General features: G+C 42.8%; 1 protein-coding gene across 1 annotated transcript in view; it reads left to right on the forward strand.

The window, feature by feature from the left end:
- CEP152 (centrosomal protein 152) overlaps window positions 1–25,401 on the forward strand; it is a 35,692-nt gene extending 10,291 nt beyond the window's left edge. The window contains exons 8-28 of the mRNA XM_055002718.1: window positions 506–706; window positions 2,042–2,189; window positions 3,884–3,975; window positions 6,047–6,207; window positions 7,538–7,733; window positions 8,337–8,465; window positions 8,793–8,923; window positions 10,906–11,034; window positions 11,200–11,335; window positions 12,967–13,158; window positions 13,797–14,072; window positions 14,643–14,774; window positions 15,940–16,593; window positions 17,049–17,220; window positions 17,542–17,562; window positions 18,446–18,628; window positions 20,448–20,538; window positions 20,793–20,896; window positions 21,783–21,939; window positions 23,261–23,364; window positions 24,124–25,401. Of these exons, the coding sequence (XP_054858693.1) occupies window positions 506–706; window positions 2,042–2,189; window positions 3,884–3,975; window positions 6,047–6,207; window positions 7,538–7,733; window positions 8,337–8,465; window positions 8,793–8,923; window positions 10,906–11,034; window positions 11,200–11,335; window positions 12,967–13,158; window positions 13,797–14,072; window positions 14,643–14,774; window positions 15,940–16,593; window positions 17,049–17,220; window positions 17,542–17,562; window positions 18,446–18,628; window positions 20,448–20,538; window positions 20,793–20,896; window positions 21,783–21,939; window positions 23,261–23,364; window positions 24,124–25,121 (4,407 nt within the window). The 3' untranslated portion in view covers window positions 25,122–25,401. The remainder of the gene's footprint in view (window positions 1–505; window positions 707–2,041; window positions 2,190–3,883; window positions 3,976–6,046; window positions 6,208–7,537; window positions 7,734–8,336; window positions 8,466–8,792; window positions 8,924–10,905; window positions 11,035–11,199; window positions 11,336–12,966; window positions 13,159–13,796; window positions 14,073–14,642; window positions 14,775–15,939; window positions 16,594–17,048; window positions 17,221–17,541; window positions 17,563–18,445; window positions 18,629–20,447; window positions 20,539–20,792; window positions 20,897–21,782; window positions 21,940–23,260; window positions 23,365–24,123) is intronic.
- Window positions 25,402–25,631: the final 230 nt, after the last annotated feature.

A 25,631-nucleotide genomic window follows, 5' to 3' on the forward strand; every position in this document is an offset into this window, starting at 1 on the left:
CCTCCCCCAACTTGGTCCATTGTGCTCTTTGTAGTTACTTATTGTACAGAATTCATACTCCGTTTTTCTGCTCTCATCAGGGCCATCAAGGTGGCTAACAGATTAAAAAAAAGTAATAAAATCTTTTAAAAACCACCCCAAAACATGTTGTTAAAACAAGTAAAACCAAAGCTAAAAAGACATGTATGGAAGCATAAAAAAGCAAGTGATTGAAACATTGATTGAAGTTGGTGTTGATCAGGAAGAAAAGAGACCCTACTGCATAGCTTGCTTGCTTCCTTCCACTTAGCCCTTTCCCCAATGCCTGGGAGAGAGAATTTGGTCTTGGAGCATTATGCCCGTCATAGTTTGGAAAACTAGCCCCTCTGTGCTTGGGGGATTAATGTTATGGAGCTACCCCCCACCCTGGATTCATATTGGAACGTATCTATCTCACTGTTGCTGCTTTTGTATTTTGAATGAACGTGTTCTAATTGGGCATCCTTTTCCCCAAAAACTTTGGTAGTTCATCAAACAAGCCAAGGTAGCAGAGACTGCCTTGGAAACCACGCAGCAGCAGCTCTTGGAGCTCCGGCGCTCCGATGCTCTTCAGCGCACGAGGGAACAGCATGAGGCCATCATTGCAGCGCTTAAGCAGAAGTACGAAGAGCAAGTCATGTCTTTGCAGGAGAAACTTGATGCTAGGCTCTCGGAGCTGCAGGAGCAGGTCAGGCTGGAGTATATAATATGAACATGGTTATGGAAAGTGTGTCAGCTTTCGCAAAGCTTTCCTTCCTTCGTCATAATGTGCTCCTAAATACCAGAAACTTACTAAGTATGCTAAAATGTATTATTAAAGCGAAAATGGCATGAATTGAATCTGAGTCCTTCTATAAGAAACCCTAGCCTCCACCACCAATCTATTTGTCCATCAATATTATTTACTCTGAAGGATAGCTTCTTTCCAGGGTCTGCCTGAGAGGTTCTTCCCAACACAGGCTGAAGGCTTAAAAACGAAGGGCCCTTCTACATGCAAAGTAGGGGCTCTACCACTGAGCCCCCCACCAGTGTCATATCTGAACCCCATCCATGCCAATTTTAATAATCCTTTTGTTCTGGACCAATGTATCCTGCTGTAACTCGATATCATTTTACCACACTTAGTGCTAAGTGTGCTAAAGCACACCGGAGTGTTTTAAACTGAAATAAATGGGGTACTCATCCCCTACAGTTTTTTTGGCTGGTGGCTTCCAGCCCTATTGCTGGTTATGTAGGCTGATGATGTGGCCCAAATTCAGGTCCTCCTTCAGAACTGGGGACTCCCTCGCATAAGTGCATTGTAGAGAAATGTGAATTGAAAAGTAGATTCAGGTGTTCCTTCTGCTTACAGTTTTATTCAACCATGGATTTTATTTCACATACATTTTCAGCACAGGAAGAGAGTAGTAGAGGAAAAGGAAAACACATTGGGGTTGTGTATTGCAAAAGTACTGATAAGCTCAAGCTTCCAAGCACCAGCCTTTGTCCAGAGGCTCAAGTTTCCTAAAAGCAACCATTTCTCTTGTGGCAAAGATTCACAAATCTTCTAATGAGGTATAAATATCAGGATGTGGCTGTGGGGAGTTGATAATTATAACTAGGTGGAACTATCAGTTCTTTTGTCTAAAAACCTGTGTGTAATCAGTCCTATTCGGTAGCGGGCAGCTGTCTAAATAATTAGGAAAATATATTTAAATATTTAAAAGGTTGAATATAAAATGAGAGACAGTCCCTTAATACATCTAGTAATTGTATATTTACTGTCGTTTATCTCTCTGAAAAAGTGCTGAGTTTCTCTTTGCAGTCGTGCATTGTCTTCGGCTGTGGTTTATGTTGTGCAGTAAACTTCTAATCCCTCAAGTAAACCTTGAAATGGCATGTCAGATCCTGACTGTATAACCCGCTCACTTTAAAAAAATTATCATTTATATATGTAGGAAAATGATTCTTTGCTGTTCATTATAGCTACTTAAGCTATCTGCAGAAAGACAGGTATATAATATCTACAGTATCTTTTTATCAGACAGAACTCTGCTGTCGTCTAAGGGCGCACATGAAACAACTTGAAAGAACGCTGGAAGAAAGCAAATTAGAAAAAAATGCGATAATCAATCAGCTCTCAAGAAGCCTAGAAGAAAGCCAAAATCAGTGTGCAAACTTACTGCAAACAGGTTTGTCTTTTTAAAAAACAAACTGTTTACTTGAGAAAATATTTCGCAGTGCAGTTCGATCCTTCTAAGCCTGTCGGTGGACTTGAAAGGGTGCCACTCTACGTAGGAGCGCATTGTGGAGACGCTCTTATTTCTTCAGTCAGAAAGGAAGCATTCTGCATGAAGGTATCGTAATGGCATCTCCAAGCAGCGCACATGAAGAGCCGCGTTGTGTTTAGAACTCGCTCCCCCCAAAGATTTTTTTATTGAGGGTTCTCTTGTGATTCTCACAATTGCTGGCCCAGTTCCAGATCTAGTTGGCGTTTGCCTATCATGAAAACAGATCTACTGTGGCTGGCAGTTGCTGAAGAGACTCCTGATCCCTGCTGATGGCTATTCTTGTTCTTCTCACTGCAGTGGGCACAGGCTGAGATGGCGTGACACAACTAGGCCCAGTGAACTTAGTCAAGACCCTCTTTCAGATTGCGCGTAACTATGCGAGCGTCTTGGGGCTCTCCAGAAAAGCACGTGGATTCTATTGCAAGTGTGCCTTGACACAGATATCAGTGTTAAAAGTAGTTGGAAATGGTCCCTCTAAGTTATTCCTGCTAACTATTATAATGGAGATTACAGGTTGCTTTTTGTTTGGGGTGGCAGCCTAAAACAGCAGATGGACCAGAAGTTTGATGCCTGTAAGTGGTGAGAGACCTCCTGAAGAAGGGCGGGTGGAATGTAGTGTTAGAAGGAAGCTTTTAAATTAACGGCATAATACAGTAAATAAGTGTTGATGTGAGTGTGATACTTAAGTGATACACACAGCCTGCTAACTCTGGACTGACAGATATTCCTGCTGGTTATACAAACACTGTGAAGTGCCTGTAACCGACATTAAAGAGGCAACTGTGTACATTTAAACAGCTTGTGTCTTGGGAAAAAAGTTGCTTTAACAAGTCAGCTTTATTCATCCTGCATGGGTTCTGGCATGGTTTTGCAGTTTCCTTTCCCTTCTGGCCAGCTAAAGAAAAGCAAACATTTGGTATGTCTTGCTTAGAATTACTTTACTTTGATGTCCCCCCCCCCCCTGCTTGAAAATCAAAGGCAATAAAGCTACCACAGTCTCAAGTGTAGAATAGCCATCCATTTAACATGCAGCCAAAATGTCCGCATCCTCTTCTGTTTAGGAGGTGGTTTTCTGCTCCCAGGCATCTCTCTAAAAGTGAAATCCTCGTGCTAATACTTTGTGGTCTCTGTGCATTCACGCTGCGCAGAGCCATGAATTTAGAAATTTCTAGAACTACAAGATAGCCACGAAAATGCCCTCCAATGCGGTGGCAGACTGCGCATGCTCCAGGGGGAGGAGTTGCCCCCTTCCCGTTCTGTTCCTTTTCATCCACTGCAGTGATGTTGGAGGCTTGACTCCTCCCCTGGAGCATGCGCGGTTTGCCCTGCATTTTTGAGGGGAGAGGATTTTTGTGCTTATCTCGTAGCCCTTGAAGTTCCCACATTGGAGCCCTGGGCAGGCACAAAGCCCATCAGAATGAATGCCCAGGTGACCCCGCCCTGAGCCCGTTCATGGGGAGGGCAGGCTAAAAATCGAATCAGTAAATAAATAAAAGAATGACAGTGCATGTTTTCCGATGCTTGTTAAGATGCTGCTGTATTAGACAAGCTTCCTTAGGGGTAGAGTGTTCTTAATTCTGGCTCTTTCTTTCAAGGTTTGGTGCAAGAGACAAATCAGTTACGCCTGCAGCTTCAGCAAGCCCAGTCGGCACAGCTGATAAGTAATGAAATGAATAAGGCCCTGCAGGTTGGTTTATTTTCTTATTAAATGTTTTAATATTTTGACTCCTGTGGGTGGAGCAAGGGAACTTGGTGATTGCTGAATGCATTTTCTTCTCTGAAGCTGAAAATACGAGACTCAGAATTTGGAAGGTAGATAACCTTATTCCATAGTTCTTATTAAAGACATATTTATTTTAACTCGTATCACATTTTCCTTGGGAGACTTTGTGCAATGCAGAAAATGCTAGCAATCTTCTAAATGTGGTTAGGAAATCAGGAATGTGTTACAATGTGGGCTCTTTCTCTCCCTCTCATTTCCTGGCCAACATGTTATCGTTACGTCTTTCTCGACTCTAGAAAGGTGCTTGGGAGGAAAGCTGCTTATATACATAAAATTCTGGACTTAGAATCAGAATACAAGTCAAACACAATGGGGCCAAGTACAGAAAAGGGAGAAGTTTCTATACATCTGTTTCATGGTAATTCTATACACCCGCGGGGGGGGGGGGGGCGCCACTTACCACCCTGCAAAAGTGGAGAAGTGCAGCTTAAATAAAAAGAATGTCTAGTGAGATTTTGCAACCATCATGAGATTTCTGCAGCAATGTGGGTTGAGGTGTCTTGTGGGGGGGGGAATGCATCTTTCAAGCACAGACCCCCCCCAATCAGCTGACAGAAGGTGGTTGAAGCAGAAAATACATCCTGCTTACTTTCTGCTGCGAACGTCCCTTGAGTTTGGAAACTGCCTTGGCAACTGACAGCCAGTTGATTGGACATTGTGGAAATACATGAACCTTGAGAGACCTGTTTCTGCATAGGAAATTTCCCAAAAGAAAGCGTGTCTTTGTTAGAAATAAAAGCACATTCAGCCGTGGCCAGTACATGTGTGCAAAGGTATATAACATGCAGGTATTACAGAACTGGTTGGTGTCTGGTTGTCTTAATGTCAGGTGCCAAGAGAAGATGTTCTTGGCCACCGTTTTTGTTAGAATAGGTTTTTGTTTGTTATGATGTTGTTACTGGCTTATGAGATTTTTCTAAAGAACGACTTTTAATAACTGATTTTACATCTCTTTCTCAGTTTTTTTAATGCCGTATTGTGTTGACAGGTGGGATATCAATGTTTTAAAATTAACTCATAAAGGTCACTTCTGATGCTTGTGGGTAAACTCACAGTGCAATCCTAAGCAGAAGACAGTGGACTTAGAAGGGTCTAACATCTGGATAATCACCAGTGGCCTTATGTACAGGCCCATTCTCTCCACCTGAGGTTCACTGAAGTTCTCCTGCAGGAGGTTCTTTCCTTTAGGGAGTTGTATTTGGCCTCCATCGGACTGCTGTCATAGTGATAGCACCCAGCATCTGGAATGGTTTGTTCAGAGGATGTGCATTACGTTCAGGAGGCCATTTTTATTTCAACAGACCTTTGAACCTGCTGCTATTCTCTGATATATGGATGTGCTCTTCTGGGTTTTGGCTGGCATATTAATAAATCTTGGGGCTTGAATTTTGACTGTTTGGCTGTGTCTAATAGAGATGGGCACAAACCGGAAAAAAACCCCGAACCATGCAGTTTGTGGTTTGTCGCATTTCACGAACCATGAACTTTCATTAACCTGCCCTGATCTGCGAACTGGTTCGTTCGGTTCATGAAAACGTCACTTCTGGGCCAGCAAATCATCACTTCCAGGCCAGCAAAAGGTCACTTCCGGATCAGCAGAAGGTCTGCAGAAAGCTCACCCCCCCCCCCCCCCCCGTGGCCTAGGAAACTGATTGGCACCAAGCTGTCTGCAGTGACCTGAAAAACAAATCAAACGAACCAGCCTAAAGTTTGTGGTGGTTCGTCAGAAATTGGCTCTGACGAACTAGCGGTTCGCAAACCATGAACTGGCCCGGATCGTGCTGAACTTTGGTTTGTGTTTCGGTTCATGCCCATGTCTAGTGTCTAATATGGGTTTAGGTTCTGTAGTGCATGTATAGATCTATTTTTCTGTGAGCTGCATCATGTTGTAGAAACAGCATATTATTTTTAAACTTCATTTTTCTATCCTGTTCCAGATATTAATTTATTTTTTGTGTGTAATTTTTTTCTCCAGGAAGAACTAAAGGAACTAAAAGAGGAAATAGTTTTGTATGAATCTGCTGCAAAACATGGTGTATTTCTGAATGACCCAAGAGGAAATGTAGATGTAAACATGACAGACTCTTATGCAGATTTGGGTATTAAGAAGGTCAATAAGAAACCCAGACTTCACAGGTGAACTTTTTTTAAAATTTAGAAAAACGACATGTTCTCCAAATTGTATCATCTCCTCTAATTCATAGCAGAATCATTAGTGGCCTGTTCACATGGTTGTGAGATCCATTTTGTGAACATGAGATGGAGCATTCCGAATGTGTAAGTTTGCATAATGAATGTTGAAGGCAAACTCAATTTTTTGCCAGGTACATGCTTGATAGGAAGCGGCTGGTTATCAGTTTCCTGAATGTTGCTCTTCTTGGTTTACATTCACATTGTAGACCTTTCTATTTACCACTGAGATGTTTTAAAGTGTAGTCCTAAAAATTTGTCGTGTGCAATGGCCAGACAAAAAATAGCCACTCTTCCTTTGATGTTTGGATTTTTCCCCCCAGAAGATATGCCACAAAGATTTTTTTTAATGCATCATTTTCATGCCACTCTTCTAAGAACTTAAGAGTGGGTAATGTGGTTGTCCCCTCTTCCTGTTTTATCCTTGCCACGACTGTGTGAGGTAGGTTTTATCCTTGCCACGACTGTGTGAGGTAGGTTAGGCTGAGAGAGCATGACTGAACGGGGATTTGAACAGATCCTATCTCCTTCATCCTAGTCCAGCACTCTGGCCCTTGAGTCATGTTGATCCTCCTATCCTTGAAATAGTAGTGCATTTTCTTCAGGAAAAAATCCCGTCTTGTAATATGCACATAAATTGTGTATCTAACAAATCTTTTTAGATTTTGTTCGTGAATTAAAGCCTAAGATCAAGCAGGAGCCACCTGATTTGGTAGAAGTTCACACAGTGATGAAACCTGAGTGAGCACAGTTGCTAGAAAATTGTTATGCAGCAAGTTAAAATGTTGAGCACAGCTCAAGAATTAAGCTGGAGGTAACGAACTAGTCTTTTAGCAGCTCCAGGTAATGAGAGCTTGTGAACTTGTACCTGCTGGTACTTTTAACAATAAGTAAACTATTGCCTTAACCCACGTTACTGTGTGTTCATTTAAAACCTGCAGAATAGATGACCATAGAGTCATAAAAATCAGGGCTGTAGTGAACCCACTTCTTGCATAGAATAGAATCCCTTGCCCAAGTACCAGGCTAGCTCATAACGTATCTTAATTATAATGAAGCTAGAGGTCAAAAGATAGGCTTTCATCCTGATCCTACATTTGTTCACAATGACGTATCTCAGTGTTTTGTGAACCTTTCTTCCAGCGGGTGTATTTCATTGCTACCCTGGCGAGTTAAAATAATTTCTGGTGCTTAAAAGCTTGAAAGTTTTCCCCAGTATCTACAGGCTATTAATGCAACTGGGTTTGTATGTCTCTCTTTTGGTAATGCTCAGTAGCGAGGCACAGAATAAAGAACTGGATAAAGAACTTTGTAAAGACGAGATCATCTTGGAGCTGAAGGCAGAAATGGAGCGTTTACTAAACAGTAACAAAACAAAGAGGGACCGAGTTTCTCAGCTGCAGAATAATCTTAACGAGTGCCAGAGGACGATAGAAGAACTGAAGCAGCTGCAGAAAGCAAATGGGCAGGAGGTATATTTTTATTAGGGGGCTGTAGAAAAATTGGTAGGATTTTAGTGAACATAAACTTAATTGATGCAAGCCAGCTGAAGTGGTTTTGTGTAGAATATTAGAATGTTGTTCAATCCTAACTTTGCTTAACTGTAAGATCCTACATTTAGACTGCATTTTAGTCCTTGGTGGTACTGTGCATGTTACAGTGATAATAGGATGGCAGTTATAGTTGAGTTCATTAAGACAGAGGAAATTATATGTTAGTGTTGTTGTTTTTTTAATTCATAGCTTTACTCAATCCCAAAAGTTACCCGTTTAGCCTTTTGAAAGCATCGTGCTCTGTTTCACATTCCATATGTCCAGAGGTTGCTTTGACCCAGTACAAGTGGTACATTTTTAAGTGAGTTCAAAGTAACTGGATAGTCTAGTACTTCTGCTTGTGGCAGCTTCTTCACATGAACAGCTTGTTGAAAGCTGAGAGCTGCCGCTATGAGCCCCGTTTTCATCTCTGTCTCCCTAATTTGTAGGCCTTCATGTAGATAATTAATGCAGTGAAAACCTGTTTTGTAGTATTAATAGAGTAATCTGGGCATAATCTCTTTTTGGTGTGTTTTCTGATAGCCTCAAGGAAGAAATACGGAAAGTCCATCGGATATCTTACAATCCAATATATCTGCTAGTGAAAATAATCTTAAAGAAGACATTCTGAGGCTCCGGAAGGAAAACCAGGTTTTGCAACAGGAAATTGAGGTAGGTGTTAACAGTGTTCTCACTTTCATAGTCTAACACAAGGATGCTGCTGAAAGTTAGGCTGCTGTCCTACCAGTAATATGTTAGGAACACACAACCCTGTCATATCATTTGCAGTGTGTATTTTTACCATCCATGTAATTTATTCCAGATAGTGAGAGTGAGGAGTGAGTATGGCATTATACAAGTTATAGGGGAGAGGGGAAGAACTTGGCTCAAGGGTGCCAAGGATGGGGCATAAACTAATAGTTGTGAACATACTGAGTTTTTAAAACTGGATTTCATTTTTTTTCCTCCTAAACCAATCTTTGCCTTTTGATTGAACAGAGCCGAAGCGCACATATTCAGGAACTTGACAAAAATGAGGAAACGCTGAAAAAAGTAAATCAGGACCTCTGTAGTCAAATGAGACAGATGGTTCAGGACTTTGATCGGGATAAACAAGAAGCCATTGAGAGGTGAGAGACAGCGGGGCGGAAGAGTGAAATGAATATACCCTGTCTTTGTAATGATCTGCTTCCTCTCCCCTCCATTAAAAGAGAGGCAGATAAAGAGTTATGCTGCATTTAGAGGCAGCTTTTTTTGAGCTGATTTAGATTTACTGCCAAGTTGTTATTTGGGTTTTAAATGAGTGAGCTTGACTTGCATATTTATTCCCCCCTTCAAGCACTGCAATTTCCTGTCTCAGAGCAAGCTGTGGTTTGTTGTTGTATCCAAACTGGCTTGGTGTAAAGGAGAGGGGTGGAAACTGCAGCACATGCAACGGAGCCATTGGGGTGGATACTATCCCTATCACGCCACGGCACTGAACAAAGTTTATGTATTAATTTATTAAAATATTTATACCCTACATCTCCTTTTGGCTCAAATTTCAAGTCTTCTCTCCAATCTAAGGAGCTTTTCTCCAAATTAAGCAGCTCCTCCATTAGAGGAAGAGCCACGCAAGTAGGTGGAAGACTCCTTAGGCTGGAGGAAGGCTACTTGGAGGATGGTTGGATCCACCCCACAGTCTCTTGGGGTTTATTTGCTTCCAAAAAAGTACTTGTAAGCATATTCAGCAGATATGTACCATCAATCAGAACAGCTCAATGGAAAACAGCGTCTCCAAATAAGGTATTTCAGTTTTTTGCTGAGCCTTCTGGAGGCTTACTTTTTGAGGGCCAGTGTTTGTGAAGTGCTGAATATTACTGTCTTGGTTAGAGCAGTGTGCTCCCCAGCACTTGCTGGCATTCTCCCCCCCACCCCACCCCATTATTTTAACTTAAATTTTCCAACCAGGTGCTCGTAATCGTCTGTGATTTTGCCCCTGTCTTAGGTATGAGCTCTTGCCCGCTTCCCCTTGTAAGATCTCGCCTGTACCCAGCCTGTCAAAGTTGGCAAAGATCTGTAATACTGTGAGTAGGAAGTGCAGGTTTTGTAGGGTGGGTAAGGCTGTAATCCCAGTTACTGGAAGCAAGTGATGAGGATTGTGTGAGCCATGTTGGAAAAATGAGTTCCTTACAAATCAGAGGCACTGCTGCTAGATTATGGTCCGATATCCCAACAGATCTTCAAAGAGTAGTTTTATATGTTATTACTGCTGCCAGCCTGTTCTTTGCCAGGAAATAGAGCCCCTCCCTGTCTAATCTATCTAGACCAGCTGTTGAAAGACCCATCTCTCGGTGAAATTAGCAACTTACCTAAATAGTGATGTATCCAGTTATACAACTCCTGACCATAATGAGTCCAGAAGATAGGTCAGGCAAAGGAATGGCTAGAAATAGAATTATGATAGCTCGATGTTGGTATTTTTGTTTTTATGCAAATGTGAATAGTATGTTATGGGTAATTTTTTGGACAGTGTACATATAATTGGTATGTTTCGTTTGTTCTCTCTTTTTGTTGTTGTGGTTTAATAAATTTTAATTAACAAAAAAATTATGGAAGGGAGGGTACTTTTTCAGTGCGTACCCGCCCTCCCAAACATACAGGATTCTTGGCTTGGATACCTCCCACTTTTACTGCTTATTGTGACTTCAGGAATCTACTACTTGAATTCATGTTTCCTCTTAATATCTCCATTAGCTTTGAGGAATAATTTCTGTGTCATGTTTTGTTTTGTTAATCCTGCCCATCCTCAAGATGGCCTGCTTGGGACTTTCCTATTTTATCCTCACAGCAATGATGTGATGTAGGTTAGTTTGAGAGTAACTGGCAAGATTTTGGCTGATCTGTAACTTTATTCTTGACTTCTCTGTTATGCCAGCCTTTCTTTTTCTCTTGTGATATTGGTAGCACATGTCTTCTCTTTCTGTATGTAGTGGTGACTTGTGCTCCTGGTGGGCCTGTAGAATGTGTGAAGTGATATACCTGTCAAGAGTTAGGTCTCACATCTACATAAATGGTAGCTTCTCACAGGTGCGCAAAAGTAGATTGTATGTAAATTCTCTCCCTACTATAGGTATGAGAGAACATATCGGCAACATTATGAAGACATGAAGAAAAAGTATTATGAAGAGCTCATGGAAGAGCATGCTGTAGAAAAAGAAAAACTCATCCAAGCTTATGACGAGAACATTGCAAAGTTAAAGTATGATTTTTTTAATGCCCTATGAAATAAGATGGTCTTGATACTGTTTGTTTTCAAGCCTTATTAGAAAAGGAAGCTTTTAAATTGCTTTTTTTTAAAAAAAATCTACTTGTGTGCGCCCTGTTTTCATCTCTCTCTCTCTCCCTACCCCGCCCGGGCTGGCAGAGTTGAAATTGATGAGCTGAACAAAGAGATGCTTACAGTAAAGGAATGTTACATCACAGTCTGCAGAGAGAAGGACGGACAGGAGGCTGCTCTGAAGAGAAAGTTTGAACAGGAGCAACAACTGAAGGAAGAGAATGTAAGTTCACACAGAAAAAAAAGTTTCCTGTAGAAGTAATTGTGAAAAATCCATATTAGCTGAACCAAAGACCAATTTTGCTAGTTGGTTGTCTTGCATATTTTGCAGTTTGGAGCAAAACCTGGTATATTTTTCTTTTTGAGCTATAAGAACCACAGACAATGAAGCTGATACCAGTAGGTGCATCCAGATCCCTTTCATTTGTCGTAGAGTTGTTGCATGCCCCAAGTTTCGGCATTGGTCAGGGCAGACATAATGCTTGCCCAATCCCTTAGCCCATGTAAATGGATTGAAAATAGGTTGCAGAATTGTAGTCTCCCTCTCTCATGCAGATCCTTTCTACTTCCCTTAAATATAGTTGGCTATTTTATTTGGGTTTTCAAACACGTTTTAAATCATACTTAACATCAACCTTGTCAGAGTCAACTATAATATGTCTGTATTATTTATGCCAATAAAGGTTGCTGTGCTGGCTGGCTGGCTGCTGGCTGGCAACTATAATAAAGGTGTTGCCAATGTAAGCACTTGTTTAGCTGTGCAGAATTCATGGTGTTTGTGAGTTGGGGGCTGACTAGGGTGAGTACTGCATGGTCCATTTCTGGCTAAGGGGTCAACCGTACTGTAGGTTCTTCGTCTCGTTGAAATTTGGATCTTCAGCATCACCTGATGGTGCTGAAGTCCTGAAGTTTATTTCCACAGCAAATATTCTATATTTTAGATTTGCGAATATCTTAAAGTATTAGGCGTGGATTGTCTCATCATAGGAGTTTCAAGGTAAGAAATTAGCAGAAGTGGTTTACTATTATTTCTTCTGCTTCGCAGTACTAACCAAGGTTAGTTGAAGAAGTGTAGAGTTGGCACTGTGAAAGCCCAAGGTGTAAGGGGGGGCAACAACAACATGCAGGGTATTGTTCAAACAAGTGGAGTTTTCTGGGCAAAGTTTAAAAAAATGAAACTTAAATTTCTTTTATACTCTGCCATTGATGCAAAGACTCAAGGCAGATGACCAGAATCTTAAAAACAGCAATACAGTAAAAACAAACTAATAAATATGGTAAAAGCAAACAATAAATACAACATCATCATCTGTTTTAGTTAAAAACTACATGATACGCTCTTATACATCAGTGAAGCAAAATTGTTCGGCATTAACATAGAATCATAGGGTTGGAAGGGATCTCCAGGGTCATCTAGTCCAACCCCCTGCCCAGTGCAGGAAATTCACAACTACCTCCCCCCACACTCCCCAATTACCCTTGCTCCATGCCCAGAAGATGGTAAAACACTGCCAGGATCATCAGATATGGCAAAACCACGTCTGATGCAAGCCAGACATTATGGTGTCTCATAATTTATCTTATTTTTATTTATTTGCTAATGACAGTCTTATTTAGATGATAGCAATTGTTATTTATTTATTTCCCTGGGGATGGGCGGTATATAAATTGAATAAATAAATAAATTTAGGTGATGGATCTATTATTAGCCCCTTATTAATCAAATTTGAATAAAACCTTAACTTGTAGTACCCTGTTCTGGGCTGAAGAATTGACCGCTATTCCAGAAGATGAGCCCCGAGGCTTCTTGTTGTCCAAACGCAATACTCAGCTGTCTTGTTAAATTTTGTCTAGTTCAAGAAACAGCTCCTGGAGGAAAAAGAAAAATCTTTGAATGATTTGAGAGCTGAGCTAGAGGAAACATACCAGAATTCTGTTATGACAGCCAAGGCCAAGTGGCAGGAAGAAAAAGAAGCTGACATCAAACAACGTGTTGAGAATGAAGTGGAAAGAGTCAAAGCGGGTTGGGAGAGAGAACAGAAAGAGGTATGCAGGAGTTTGTACTAATGCATGTTCTTTTCATGGAGCCTCGGGAGGATTGAAAAGCTTCCTGAACTGGGATCTTGCAGAAAACTGGCACTTCTCAAATATTTCTGCTTTCTTAACTATAAAATAGAACTTTTCCTTTTGCATTTGGTGGCTGTATCATCATCTTCTCAGATTCTAATTTTTGAATGTTTTGTAGCCTTTTGATTTTAATAAGATCACATTATCTTCAGCACTCTGCTTCTATTAAACATGAATCTTTTCACTTCAGCAAATTAAACTGTCTTGAAGAGAAGCCACCAGTTTTTCCCTGTTTGAAAAAAACCTGAACCTTAATTTCACAATTTCTTTAGAAGATAAATTACGTGAAATGTAGCTTCTGAGCATTTAGTTTGAAAGTTTCTGGGTTGAATCTCATAGATCTTTTGTGCTAGCTCCTTCGTCTGGTGGAAAGAGCTGCTCTGGGGTCCTTGGATGAAGAGTGGGAGAAGAATATATTTTATTCCCCTGACAGGAGGGTTTTCCATTGACAGGCGAGGCCCGTGTTAGGGAGAGGGAAGAGCTGTTACTGCAGGATCTAACCTTGTTTGTGCACATTTCCCAGCCTCCCCTTTTAAAAAATCCTCTGTTACATATAGATCATAGACCAAGCTATTCAGGAGGTTGAAAAAGAGTGGCAGCGTAGACTGACTCACGCTCTGGAAGAAAGCAAGAGAACCGTTGTGGAACTCAAAGACTGCTGCAGCCAAACACAGCCGGTGACCATCACAGATGAAACACTGAGCCAGCTGATGGCAAAGGAAGTTGAAAAGCAAACATTGCCCTTGCAGGAGGCACTGAAAGAAAAGGAGAGGGCCTTGAGAGAGCACGGAGCAAGTCTGGAAATGAGACACCGTGAGAACATTGCCCGTCAGGTAATAGGTAGACGTGTTGCCTTCTGCTTGACAGTTAGCCAAATATGACCAAAGTGTGATCAGTTAGAGTTGGGATAATACGTAATTGGTTGACTTGGGTACTATGAAAAATACTAAGAGTGTAATCCTAAGAACATTTTCCTGGGAGTAAGCTCCACTGAGTAGACTACAATTCTGAGTAAACCAGCTTAGGGTTGCTCTTTCGGTTTAAACTGGTGGAAACTGGGCTATGTATGAGTAACAATTCTGAACAGTAAAGGGTTCCCCCCCCTTATACTCAGTTCTTCAAGAGGAATATGAAATTCTGCACTTTAGCACCTCATTCAGAATTGAAAACTTTGTTAATGTCATACAATAGGCCAGCTTTTAATGTCTGATGAGGCGATCCTATATGCAAGTAAAGCTGCTTGACATCAGTGATAGTTAAGCTAATAGCAGGATCTGCAGCCTAAAATTACCTAAATCAAAAACTTAATTTAATGTTGCATTAAATGAATCGGTTATGAAACCATGCTTCCAGTCTTACCTCTTGAAACGCCCGCTTCTTTACTGCCATCTAATCATCTGTAGGTGGAGGCGGCCCTGACCAAGGCGCATGCCAGGTGGCTGCAAGAACTGACTGAGCTAGAGGAGTATAAAACTCACCTGAAAGCAGCTCAGGAAAAATGGGAGAAGGAATACGAAATCAAGACAGCAAAACAGGTAGCAGAGAACAAGCTGATTCTGAAAGAAGCATAAGAGTTTTAAAAGCTTCGTTTGGGGCAGCTTTGTATGCAGGGAAAAATAGCCGATGTTGGGCTCACCAGAACGGAAATCTACCGGAGCCATTTCCTCATTCTTTATAAACCAGTGTTGTGCTTGCGCGTCCTTAAGATACAGACGTTGGTGTTTTGTAATGCAAGACAGCAACAAAGAGCCAGTATAAACAAGTCCATTTGCATAACTAAAAATATACCAATTAACTTTACTGATCATTGGCATGATAGGCAATTGTTTTATTGCCCTGCCATCAATCTGTGCGTGGTCTGCCTTTGGATTCCTGCAAACTGGTCACCTCTTATCAGTTTCCCAATCAACTTCTAAGAAGCCCTCGGGCCCCGTGGAAATCTCTGCCTGCCATTCCCTTTATATACTCCTGGTTCTAGCATCCCACGTACCCTTCAAATATATGCCACAGTTTGCAGATCCTTCTTGTAGGGTAGACCAATAGCTTATTAACGGGAATAAATGTTTAGGTGCCTGCGCTGAGTATTCTAAAATGGTTTCTTATTGTAACGCTTGCCCGAGTTATCCAGGTTGCTGGTAGGTATCGCAAAGGTTCAAAAAACTTCTCTTCCCCTTGCCCCCCCCCCCACTTTTAAGAGGACATTTTCTGCCCCCCCCCCCCCCGTTCTGGAACTATCTAGGTTTAGTCATTTGCTCTGCACGGATGTTAAAAAGTAATCCCCTTTTTGCTTCTAACTATGATTTGGCCAACCTACAGTTAACGAACACTTGCTGTGTCTTTGTTGGCAGTTACTGGAAGGTGGCAGAGAGAAGGGGCGCAGTGTGAAAGGGGAGAGTGGAATGTGGGAGCGCACACACTTTTTGGATCTTCTGATCGTCTGACTACTCTTAGGGAATGGGGGTAACATTATGTCTGCACCAGGGTATTGTGTATTACCCTCCCATGGTGGTGGAGATTGCTGTCAAGTCATAGCTGACTTATGGCGACCCCTGGTGGGGTTTTCATGGCAAGAGACTAACAGAAGTGGTTTATCACTGCCTGCCTCTGCAACCCTGGTCTTTGTTGGAGGTCTCCCGTCCAATTACCCAGGGAAATCTCTAGGGTGGCGTCGATTAGCTCATTATGTGTTGCATTCTTTAGGTATCATTGGCTCTTTCAGCAGCTGAAGAGAAATGGAAGAAGGAACTTGAGAATGGTGACCAAACTAGAATGAGGACCAAAGAGCTCGAGGAGAAGTTCCTTTCCCTTAAACGAGAACTGGAGCTCAAGAAAGAAGAAATCCCTGCCATTGTTAAAGCAGAACTGGCGAAAGCTCGGACTCTGTGGAACAAGGAAAAGCAAGAGGAGGTCCTTGGGATCCAGGAACAGAATGAAAAAGATTATCATTCGTTTTTACGTGACCACCGTCATCAAATCAACGAGTTGCTGGCCAAGGCCAAGGAGGACTTTGCAAAGCAGAAGGAAGAGCTGCTGGAACAGAAAGAGGCGGACCTGAAGGTGTGCTTGGAGAGAAAGTGGCAAGAATGGGCCATTCAGGAGGCGAAGAGGTTCCAAAATGAAATTCACCAGTATGAAGACAGGACTCTGGTCCAGGTGGAACTCCTCTTAGATGAAATGCACAAGGATTTAACTAGGTGTGCCGGGGATATGCCTGCTTGGCAAGCCAAATGGCGAACTGCTCCCCATGTTCAAGTCAACCTCCAGTTCAAAGACAGGCTGATACTGTGTCTGCAGAAGGCATATACGAATGCTGCCTATGCCATTCTAGAAAAAACCAAGCCAGCAGGGATCAAGGTAACATACTTGAGGCTTTGGATGAAAACACGCGAATGAGAACAAGTCTTTCTTGCTTTTGCTATGTGGCTTTTGCCTTCCAACTTATGTACAGAATTGGAGCTGAAAGTTCTGTAATTATTTACATAATTAGGTTTTTTTTTTAAGAGTAGAAAAGAGAAGGATGGAGGACTTGTTCCTATTGGGGGAAAAAAATCAGGGTCATTGAAGGTGAGGATCTTTTCATGCTCTAGGAGCAGACCCATTTGTACCATTTGTACTCTTTCTGCAAGTGGAAATGGAATTTTGTTTGGTAGAGGCTTCACGGTTGGATATAGGCCAGTTATCTTCTGTTTCCCCTTCCCTTTTGTGTAATCAGTAACTGGTAAGGTAAAACTTGCCTGCCAGATTGATTTGTTCTTAAAGGTTAGCAGGTTGTCTGTTGTGTTGAAATAATCTCATGATGTACATTATAGGCACCTGAGGATTTGGACTGTGATTCCAAAGATCCAGCCCATCCTTGCTTGCAAAGTGGCGAAGGAGAGACTGGGGACAAAGCAAGGCTGTCCCTGTACGATGTTGGAGAGCAGGTAGAGCTGCAGAGAAGATTAAGAAAGCTACCATCTCCTCAGGAGACTGAAGCAGACAATGGTACATCTTTTGCTTCAGATCTTAATTGGTTTGTTTATCGTGTAAATTACAACTTCGGGTTTTTCTATGACTTATATTGCTACTGTAGAGTAGGAACAAGAACGCTGATCCACTTACCTGAGCATAGATCACAGATTTCAGAAGCTGAGCATGAGACAGCTGGACCAAGCTCTCCCTTGGCCAGCTCTTGAGACTTCCACCGCTGGCCGGCGGCTCATGAGCTTCCCTTCAACTTATACTCTAGGTGGCACCAAGTGACCACTAACAACGTCTGCTGCTTTATCTCTGCTTTATTCCCCTAGTTTTATGATGCTCCACATGCACCCATGTTTATATCCCACCTACCTCCAAGGAACTTTTATCTGGCAACAACTGCAAGGGTGAAAGGTCCAGGTGGTCCAGTGGGTGGGGATTTGACCCTAAGTCTCTTTGATCCAGCACTTTTTACACCCCACTGTTTTGCACATGCATGTTGAAGCCCAGCTTGTTAACTCCCTCTGTGCAGTTAGATTTGATCACGTGGTAGATTTTTGGTAGTGGTCATGTTAGTGGCCATCCGATGATAGAATGAAAGTAGCCGGGCTTGGCCCAGCGCGGGCTGATTTCTTTCTTCAGGAGAAGCCATTCATTGTGGAGCCAAGCAACCCTCTGTGATACTCAGGTAGGATAGGAACTAATACCTGGGTACCTGTGGTTTGCCTGCTGTTGCCCCAGGCATAATAGCAAATGGTAAAATGAAGCTGTGCTGAGACATTATTAATGAACTGGCATTTATTCCTGACTGATTTATTCTTGACCTCACTTACTTTGTGTGCAATAGATGGAGTAGGTTTTTTTTTTAAAGATTTCCTAAAGTCTCCACTTTACCCTCAGTTTGTTCTGGAGTCTAAATGCAGGCACTTCAGCAAACTAGAGCTTATTTCTTCCTTACATTTGTAGGATTTTATTCCACTCCAGTTCATTGAAGAACCTGTTTGTAACAGAAGTCCACTGAGGGTAAATTCATGACTATTTAACCAAGATGCTATCGTGGTCTCTCTCTGTTCACCTTCCCACTGCCACATGTTGTGGCGAGAGAGCATATGAAGCCCAGGGATAAATTTTGCCCATGCGGTTCAAGTTTTCAGGAAAAAAGATAATTTCCCAAGTTCAGTTGTGATCACCGGCTTGGCGGTGTGCTTGTCTGCCTTTCTTTTTCTCAGGCTTGTGACTGTTGTTTTCGATTGGTCATTTGCAGATTCAAAGTGCTTCTTATCCCAAGAAGACTTTCGCTGCAAGCATTGTCTCCAGCAGCTTGAAAGAAAAGAAAGGGAATGTCAGGATTTGAAAAAGAAACTTGACAAAGCTTGCAAGCATCTCCAGCTAACGGTGAAGGAGCACAAAGCTAAATCAGAGCAATGGCAAGGTTGGGGATTTTTTTTGTCTGTCAAGGGAAGTTACTGTTGTGTTCTTTATCCTGGTGGCTACATAAAATCTGGTTTATACACGCGAGATGATTGATAGCTGATTGTGTGAAGAGATTGCATGGAAAGCATTATGTTCCGTGTTGTGTTGGCTGCTATGAACGTTCTAGATGTGGTGTAAGGGCCCTGGGCCCATTCATGTATGCCTATTTACGTATCCCAAGTCCTCCATTGATGTTGCAGAGAGCAAAAGAGGAGCATTCATGTGTGTGAACCAGAGCTGCAGATCTTGCCACTTCCAGGAGCTCGCAAAAAACAAAAACATCCACACAGAACTTTCTGATAATTGAGGTTGGATTGTGACAGTAACCGTTTTAAGGAAAAGAATTTGGAGCCGTTTTAACACTTCTATCCATCCTGGAATTTAATCTGTGTTGAGAAAAGCAGTCACATGCTGTCAGTAGTTTTTCCTGTTTGGTACCCAACAGTTTTTCTAGTAGGTGCGAGTTGCGGTATGAATTTTATTCATCTGCTTCCTTTAATAACCCTGACTTTGTCTCTAGTGAGGGCCCGGAGGAGCTTATATTGTTCTCCTCTCCTCCATTTTATCCCCACAGCACCTCTGTTGCAATAGGTTAGGCTAAAAGTATGTGACTGGCCTATGGTCATTCATAAAATTTCCATGGCAGAGTGGAAGAGAGGGCCAAAAAACCCGAGTTAACCTTATTAGCAAAGTAATTTAAAACAAAGCTTCCCCGTCTGTTTGCTGATTTTCATTCTCTGATTCTATTTCAACTACACTCCTCTCTTTTTTCAACAGGCACCATTAATGTTGGCTGTGTGTGTTTTATTTTTCTCACTTCATTCATTCATTCATTCATTCATTCATTCATTCATTTTATATTCCACCCTTCTTCAAAGTGAACGGCATACACAGATGGAATGATCCTGGGTTTTTTTCCTTACAACAGCCTTGTATGGTTAGTTAGGCTAAGGGAGGAAGATTGGCTCAAGGATGCCCAATGAAATTCATGTTTTGGACAGGAACTTGGCCCCAGGTCTCCCCAGTCTTAAGTCGATTGCTCCAACTGCTACACTGAACTTCACACACCAATGGTCTGCAGGGCCGGATCTACGGGGGGGGGGGCGGGGGGGTAGTCTGCCTCCAGCGCCTCCAGGGAGGGGGCGCCGGGAGCAGCTCCCAGCTGCCGGAGCGCGCAGGCGGCAGTGCGGGCAGCCTCGCAGTCCCCGCACTGCCTTTTGCCTGCCCTGCAGGGCAGGGGTTGCGCGGCAAGCCGGCCGCCCCCTGTCTTGCAGGGAGGCGAATGGCGCGGGCGGCCTCGCAGCCCCCCACGCTGCTTTCGCCTGCCCTGGAGGGCAGGGGGTGCGCGGCAAGCTGGCTGGCCCCTGTCCTGCGGAGCAGGCGACAGCAGCACGGGGGGCTGCGAGGCCGCCCGCACCATTCGCCTGTGGGGAGGCGAATGGGGCGGGCAGCTTCTCAGCCCTACACGCTGCCTCCGTCCGCCCTGCGTGATGATGTCACCAAAGTGACATCATCACGCAGCGCGGGGAGCGCACACGCGACAGTAAGCCAAGGGTTGCCCCGGGTGTGGACAACCCTGGATCTGGCGCTGGTCTGTGCTGCATTTTGCTGTATGATTCTTAATCATTTCTTGTTACAGCAACAGTGGATTTGATGGGAAAGCGCAGTGTTTACACAGAATAGTAATTCATGTTTCAGGCGGTAGGAAAATTCAGCGTAAGTTTATACCAAAAACACCCGGTTGAACCAAGGATGTTTAACGTTTCTTTTATTTTTAGAAAATGAAAAAATGGTGCAGACATTACGAGAGGAAAACATTGTAATGAAGAGCCAACTTGAAGAGGTGAAACCAGGCAGTGTCCCGCCAAGGTAAGCAAAGAGAGGGAAATAAAGTAAATTGATTCGTAAGTACCTGAAGCTGCCTTACACCTTGCTGGCCAGGTTTCGTCTGCGCGGGCTCGCGATGGCTGCCCAGATCTCTTTCCCCAGCATCTTCCCCCTGAGATCTTTTAAAATGGAAGCAGGAGGCGCCGTCCCTGGGACTTCCCGCTTGCAAGCCAGTTTCCTCCCCGCTGTGCTGCAGCACGTCAAGGTTCAGAGAGCGTTTTCTGTGTGCTTTTTAGATCATTATCTGAGGGGTACGTTTCAAAGCCTTGTCCTTCCTGTGACGGAAAAGCCTTGGAAGAAATGCGTTCCCAGTATATTAAAGCTGTGGGCAAAATTAAGAGTAAGTGACCCCCCCTCCCCCCCAAAAATCCTAATTGTTTACTAACCCATTCAACCTGTTTGCATGCAGTAATAGAGAAATGAAAACGAGACTACCCGTAAACTAAGCACCTAATGTTGATTGGCAGCCCTTTTCTGATCTTTTTCACACTGTATTTCCTGCTGTTGTTTAAAAATCACGGCGTTTGGTTCAAATTGTCAAGTGTGCAGCCACTCTCTAAACTTGTTGCATATATATATGTATCTCGAGCAGTGGTTCCCAACCTTTTTGGTGTGGTGACCCACAGATCCAAATTTTCTTCTATAGTAACCCATCCAGGGCTGGCCCAAGAGATTGAGAAGGTGCGGAGTGGGGGGGGGGGGCACTGTGTTAAGGAGATATAGGAAGATGGCAGATATTGGCAAAGAGGTGGGTAGCAAGCGGCTCAGTGTAACACATCTCTCACAGCAGGTAGAGGGCATTGAGGTACTGCAGGGGGCTGGGCAAGAGGATGGGATGCTGAAGGATCAGTGCCGAGACAGAACCTGTGGTTGCACACACACCTTTCTCTCCTTCTCTCTCTTTTCCATGCGCTGAACAGCTCCCACCTACCCTCCTGCCTTTTCTCCCCATCTTCTAGTTACTATCGTGAAGATGCTAGTTGCCAGGTAGCTTTGCCAGACAGCTTTTTCCCACTTGCAGTTGTTGCAAAAGATGAGGTGAAAATATGAGAAGCTGGCAAGGAAGAAGAGAAGAGGAAGGTGCAAAGGGCGGGAGTAGCCATTAGGGGATGGCCGGCCTGCGACCCACTTTCAGAAGCTTTGCGACACACTTTTGTGTCCCTCCCAACCCACAGGTTAGGAAACACTGCTCTAGGGAACAGAAATGTATCCCATGTTGTTTGTAGGCGACATGCTTCGTTACATCCACGAAAGTAAAGAGAGAGCGGCCGACATTATTAAAGCAGAAGTGTTAAGGGAGCGCCAGGAGACTGCCCGGAAAATGCGCAAATATTATCTGATTTGTCTTCAGCAGCTTTTGATTGACGATGGGAAGCATGACGGGTAAGTTATTTCTACGGGCCTTAGATGAGCATGGACATTTTTCAGTAGGATATTTCTTTCTAGTATATTTCTTTTGTGGTTTTCCTGCACACAAGTGCATAATCCATATATACTACTTTTATACCGGAATCCTAAACAAAGTTGCACTCTTCAAAGCCTGTTGACTTCAGTGGTCCTAGAAGGGTCCAACTCCGCTTAGGATTGAGCTGTTAACTGCCTGGAAGACCATGCCTTCCAAACTTAGTTATTAAGACCAGCTCTGCTTTTTACCGTTCAAACAAAGTGTTTCCTGCAATTTGGCCAAATGGATATAAACAACAACACGGTTCACCCTTGAGGTGAGCAGGGTAGTGCAAGAGCTACACATTATACACAATTGCGGGATCACCTTTTTCATGGAAAGGGAGCCACAATCTTGATTAAGTTCTTGTGTGGCTCCTGCTGTTTACAAGAGTAGACCACTTGAGTTAATGAGGTTGGGGCTTTATTTTGTTTTAAGCATAGGCTTGCCGCAGCATCCCACTGCAACTGAGTCAGAGTGAAAGTGCTTCCTGAAAAATGAATGATTTCACTGTCTGGACATCTTTTTCACGTTCTCCATAAAACCAGAGAGCTCTGCCATGCCCCTTCCTCTCACCAGCCTCGTGTTTAAGTGACTTACACTGCAGTTCTGTGCAGAATTACTCCAGGTGAAGCCCAGTGGTCTTGGGCTGCAATCACTCTCTTTAGGGATTGCTCCGTTAGCTACGAGTCAAGGTTTGTGTGTGTGTGTTTCCCCCATCCTCTTCAATGGAAACAGCCCAGAGAAATGCGTGCATATGGGTGAGTGAGGGGTGGGGAAACTGCCTCTTGTTTCCAGTGGTGCTGGACTGCTCATAGGGCCAGTGGAACTTGCTAACAGCCAAGCAGTTGGTACTCTGCAGCTGGATAACAGAAATTGTCCTTGGCTCTTTTTTTCCAGTTCATTGACAGAGAGCAGGAAACAGCAGCAGTCCTTCTGACCATTGGCAACTGGGAAGAATCACAATTTATGAGTTCTATCCCATGGTCTCTGAAATCTCACCTTTGATGCTACTGTGAATTATTCTGTGGGCTTCTGTAGATACCTAATATTTCTCAAACAATGTTTTCAAAACTAGAATGGAATATTTTGAGTGGCAATTGCACTTAGAACAACCTTTTTAAAAGATTTCAGAATTTAAGTACAGCTAGGTTAAAAAAAAATAGCTAGCTAATTGAAAGGAACATATACTTTGCAGCTACAAAACTGTCAAGGAAGAACTGAGCTTTTAAATTTTTTTCCCCTGGGAATTTGCTACAGGGCTGAGAAGAAAATAATTTGTGCTGCTGGCAAACTTGCTACCATGGCCAAAATCCTAGAAACTCCGGTGCGCAACTCATCGCAGAGTGAAGCTGCTCGTTCAGGTATGATGTAGAGCTTGGTTTTCGGTTTTGCAACCATGGGCACTGTGTCATAAGTCAAATGTTTTGCTTTTTCAGTGCTTCTGTGTCAGGCATCTGCAGGCTGTGGCTCTAGAGCCAAATATGGCTCAGTATGGAACAACATATGGTTAAAAGGAAGCAGTATTTTAACTTAAGGTAGAGTGGCAGACAAGGTAGGATGCCGGGATAACCAACGGCAAATAAAGATTTTTATAGCACTAAGGGGCTTCTTAGAGAAGTTTTCCAGAAAGGAAGTGTACAGATTTATGCCAGTGCTCTAAAACCATCATGTAGGCTGCTCTTGTGTGTCTATGTATGAATTACTGCGAGACCTCATGTGTGCCAGTTCTTGATAAAGGACTCACAGCAGCCGGCGTCTGGACATGTAGAAACTTCGCGGATTATTAATCCACATGTCAATTATCAGCAATATTAATGTTATATTTTTGTTATGTTAATGTTATGTATATATATATATATATATATATATATATATATATATGTTATATAATGTTTATACATGGGCATTATCATACAGGCTCTTTGATCGCTAGTTCCAAATTTTGACACAGTTTGGCTCTTTAATTATTAAAGGTTGCTGACCCTGATCCATCACTCACACCTCCAGCTGAAACTTTTCCGTGTATATGAAGCATTTTGAGCTCATCAAAGGAATCCTGGAAACTGGAATGTATTAATCCTTTTTGTTTGTTTTTCCTTATTGCCTTTTTTTTAATATAGCCCTGCCCCAGAATTCCAAGCCTTTTGCTGAGGTCGAGGATCCTAAAGGAAATCATATTCATCAGTCTAAGCAAGCCTCAGCAGAAATTAATGCTCATGGTAGAAGTGTTGCCAAAAAGGCCTACCATCAAGTGCCTCAGAAACGTATTCCTTGTAACTTAAGGCAGCAACTTGAGGCTGAAAACCCGTCTCCTCTGTCTTCCAATAACCTGGGTGGTGGGAGTTCTTTTAAGCAACTGGACAATGTTTCGGTAGGTGCTGTGACCTCAACAAAGGCTTCCACTGGTGACAGGAATGCACACAAAGGTTTGTCTCACGCCACGGATGCTGCAGCATTCCACAATCATTCCCCGCACATTTCAGAGTTCCAAAATGTGAATCTAGCTAGCTGTTCTGATGATGGATCTTACTCTAGGGGAGCTTGCGTCATGCCTCCGAACCCAAATGAAAGGCCAGTCTCAAAAGAATTCGGATGTATCCAGTCCACTAGGTATCGGAAGGCAGCTCCTAGCAAAACTCAAGGCTTTGATTTTCAGGAAACTCCAGTAAAGGATGACAGAAGCGCCACTGATTGTTCCCTGGTTAGTGAGACGCTACACTTGGAAAGCAACAGCATATCTTCATATCCTGCTCAAAAAGCACATCCTAGCACCCATGGAAAATCCTGCAACCGGTTTCCCATGGCAAACCAATTTTCTCACGTCCAGGAAGGTGCTTCTGGTTTTTGCCAACAAGCCAGCAGTCACAGAGAAAAGTTTCTTGTCACTACAAGCCAAGTCTCAAATTGCAGTAAAGGCTCTCTGAAGATGAACCCGGGTCTCACGCCATGTCAGAATGCAGACAGATTAAGTCCTCCTAGTGCTCAGCAGAGCAGTGCAGTATTGTGCTCAACTGCAGGAAAAAACTACAACTTGCTGCATTTGAGGAAACAGATACACGAGATGAAGGATTTCCAGCAGGACAGTGGTTTTGACAGCCCTCAGATTAACTTTGATTAACATCAAGGGCTCTCTGAACATTCTCATAAAAGAGAGAGTTAAATATATTTAAACGAAAGTGATGGGAAGAGGAGACTGTTGTGCTACAAACTTCTGAGGTGCCTTTTTATGCTTCTTGACTTCCTAATTTGGCTGTTACATGAACAAACCAACCCCAAATATTTATGCAGGTTTTGGATATGTCTTTGCTATCTGGCTGTGTATAAACTGTCTTTTTATATAAATGTTTGTGTGTGTGTGTGTGTGTGTGAGAGAAATGATCTATTTTTATATCTCAAGATTAGCGTGCAGTACAATGCAACCTTTTTTATTATTTATTCAGAAATAAAACTGACTTTTTGTGGTCTGTTTTGTAAATTTGTCATGGAACTTTCCTCAGCATTAGGAGCAATTTTACCATTGCTTATTTTGTTCCAGCATTTCCACTGATCCTCTGTGGAGCTGATGATGGCAGTATCCATTGCTGGTCTGCCATCTGGGCACTGGTCCGTCCCAAAATGAAAACTCATC

The sequence above is a fragment of the Eublepharis macularius genome, chromosome 18 (assembly GCF_028583425.1).
Source record: "Eublepharis macularius isolate TG4126 chromosome 18, MPM_Emac_v1.0, whole genome shotgun sequence".
In the NCBI taxonomy this organism is placed as follows: domain Eukaryota; kingdom Metazoa; phylum Chordata; class Lepidosauria; order Squamata; family Eublepharidae; genus Eublepharis; species Eublepharis macularius.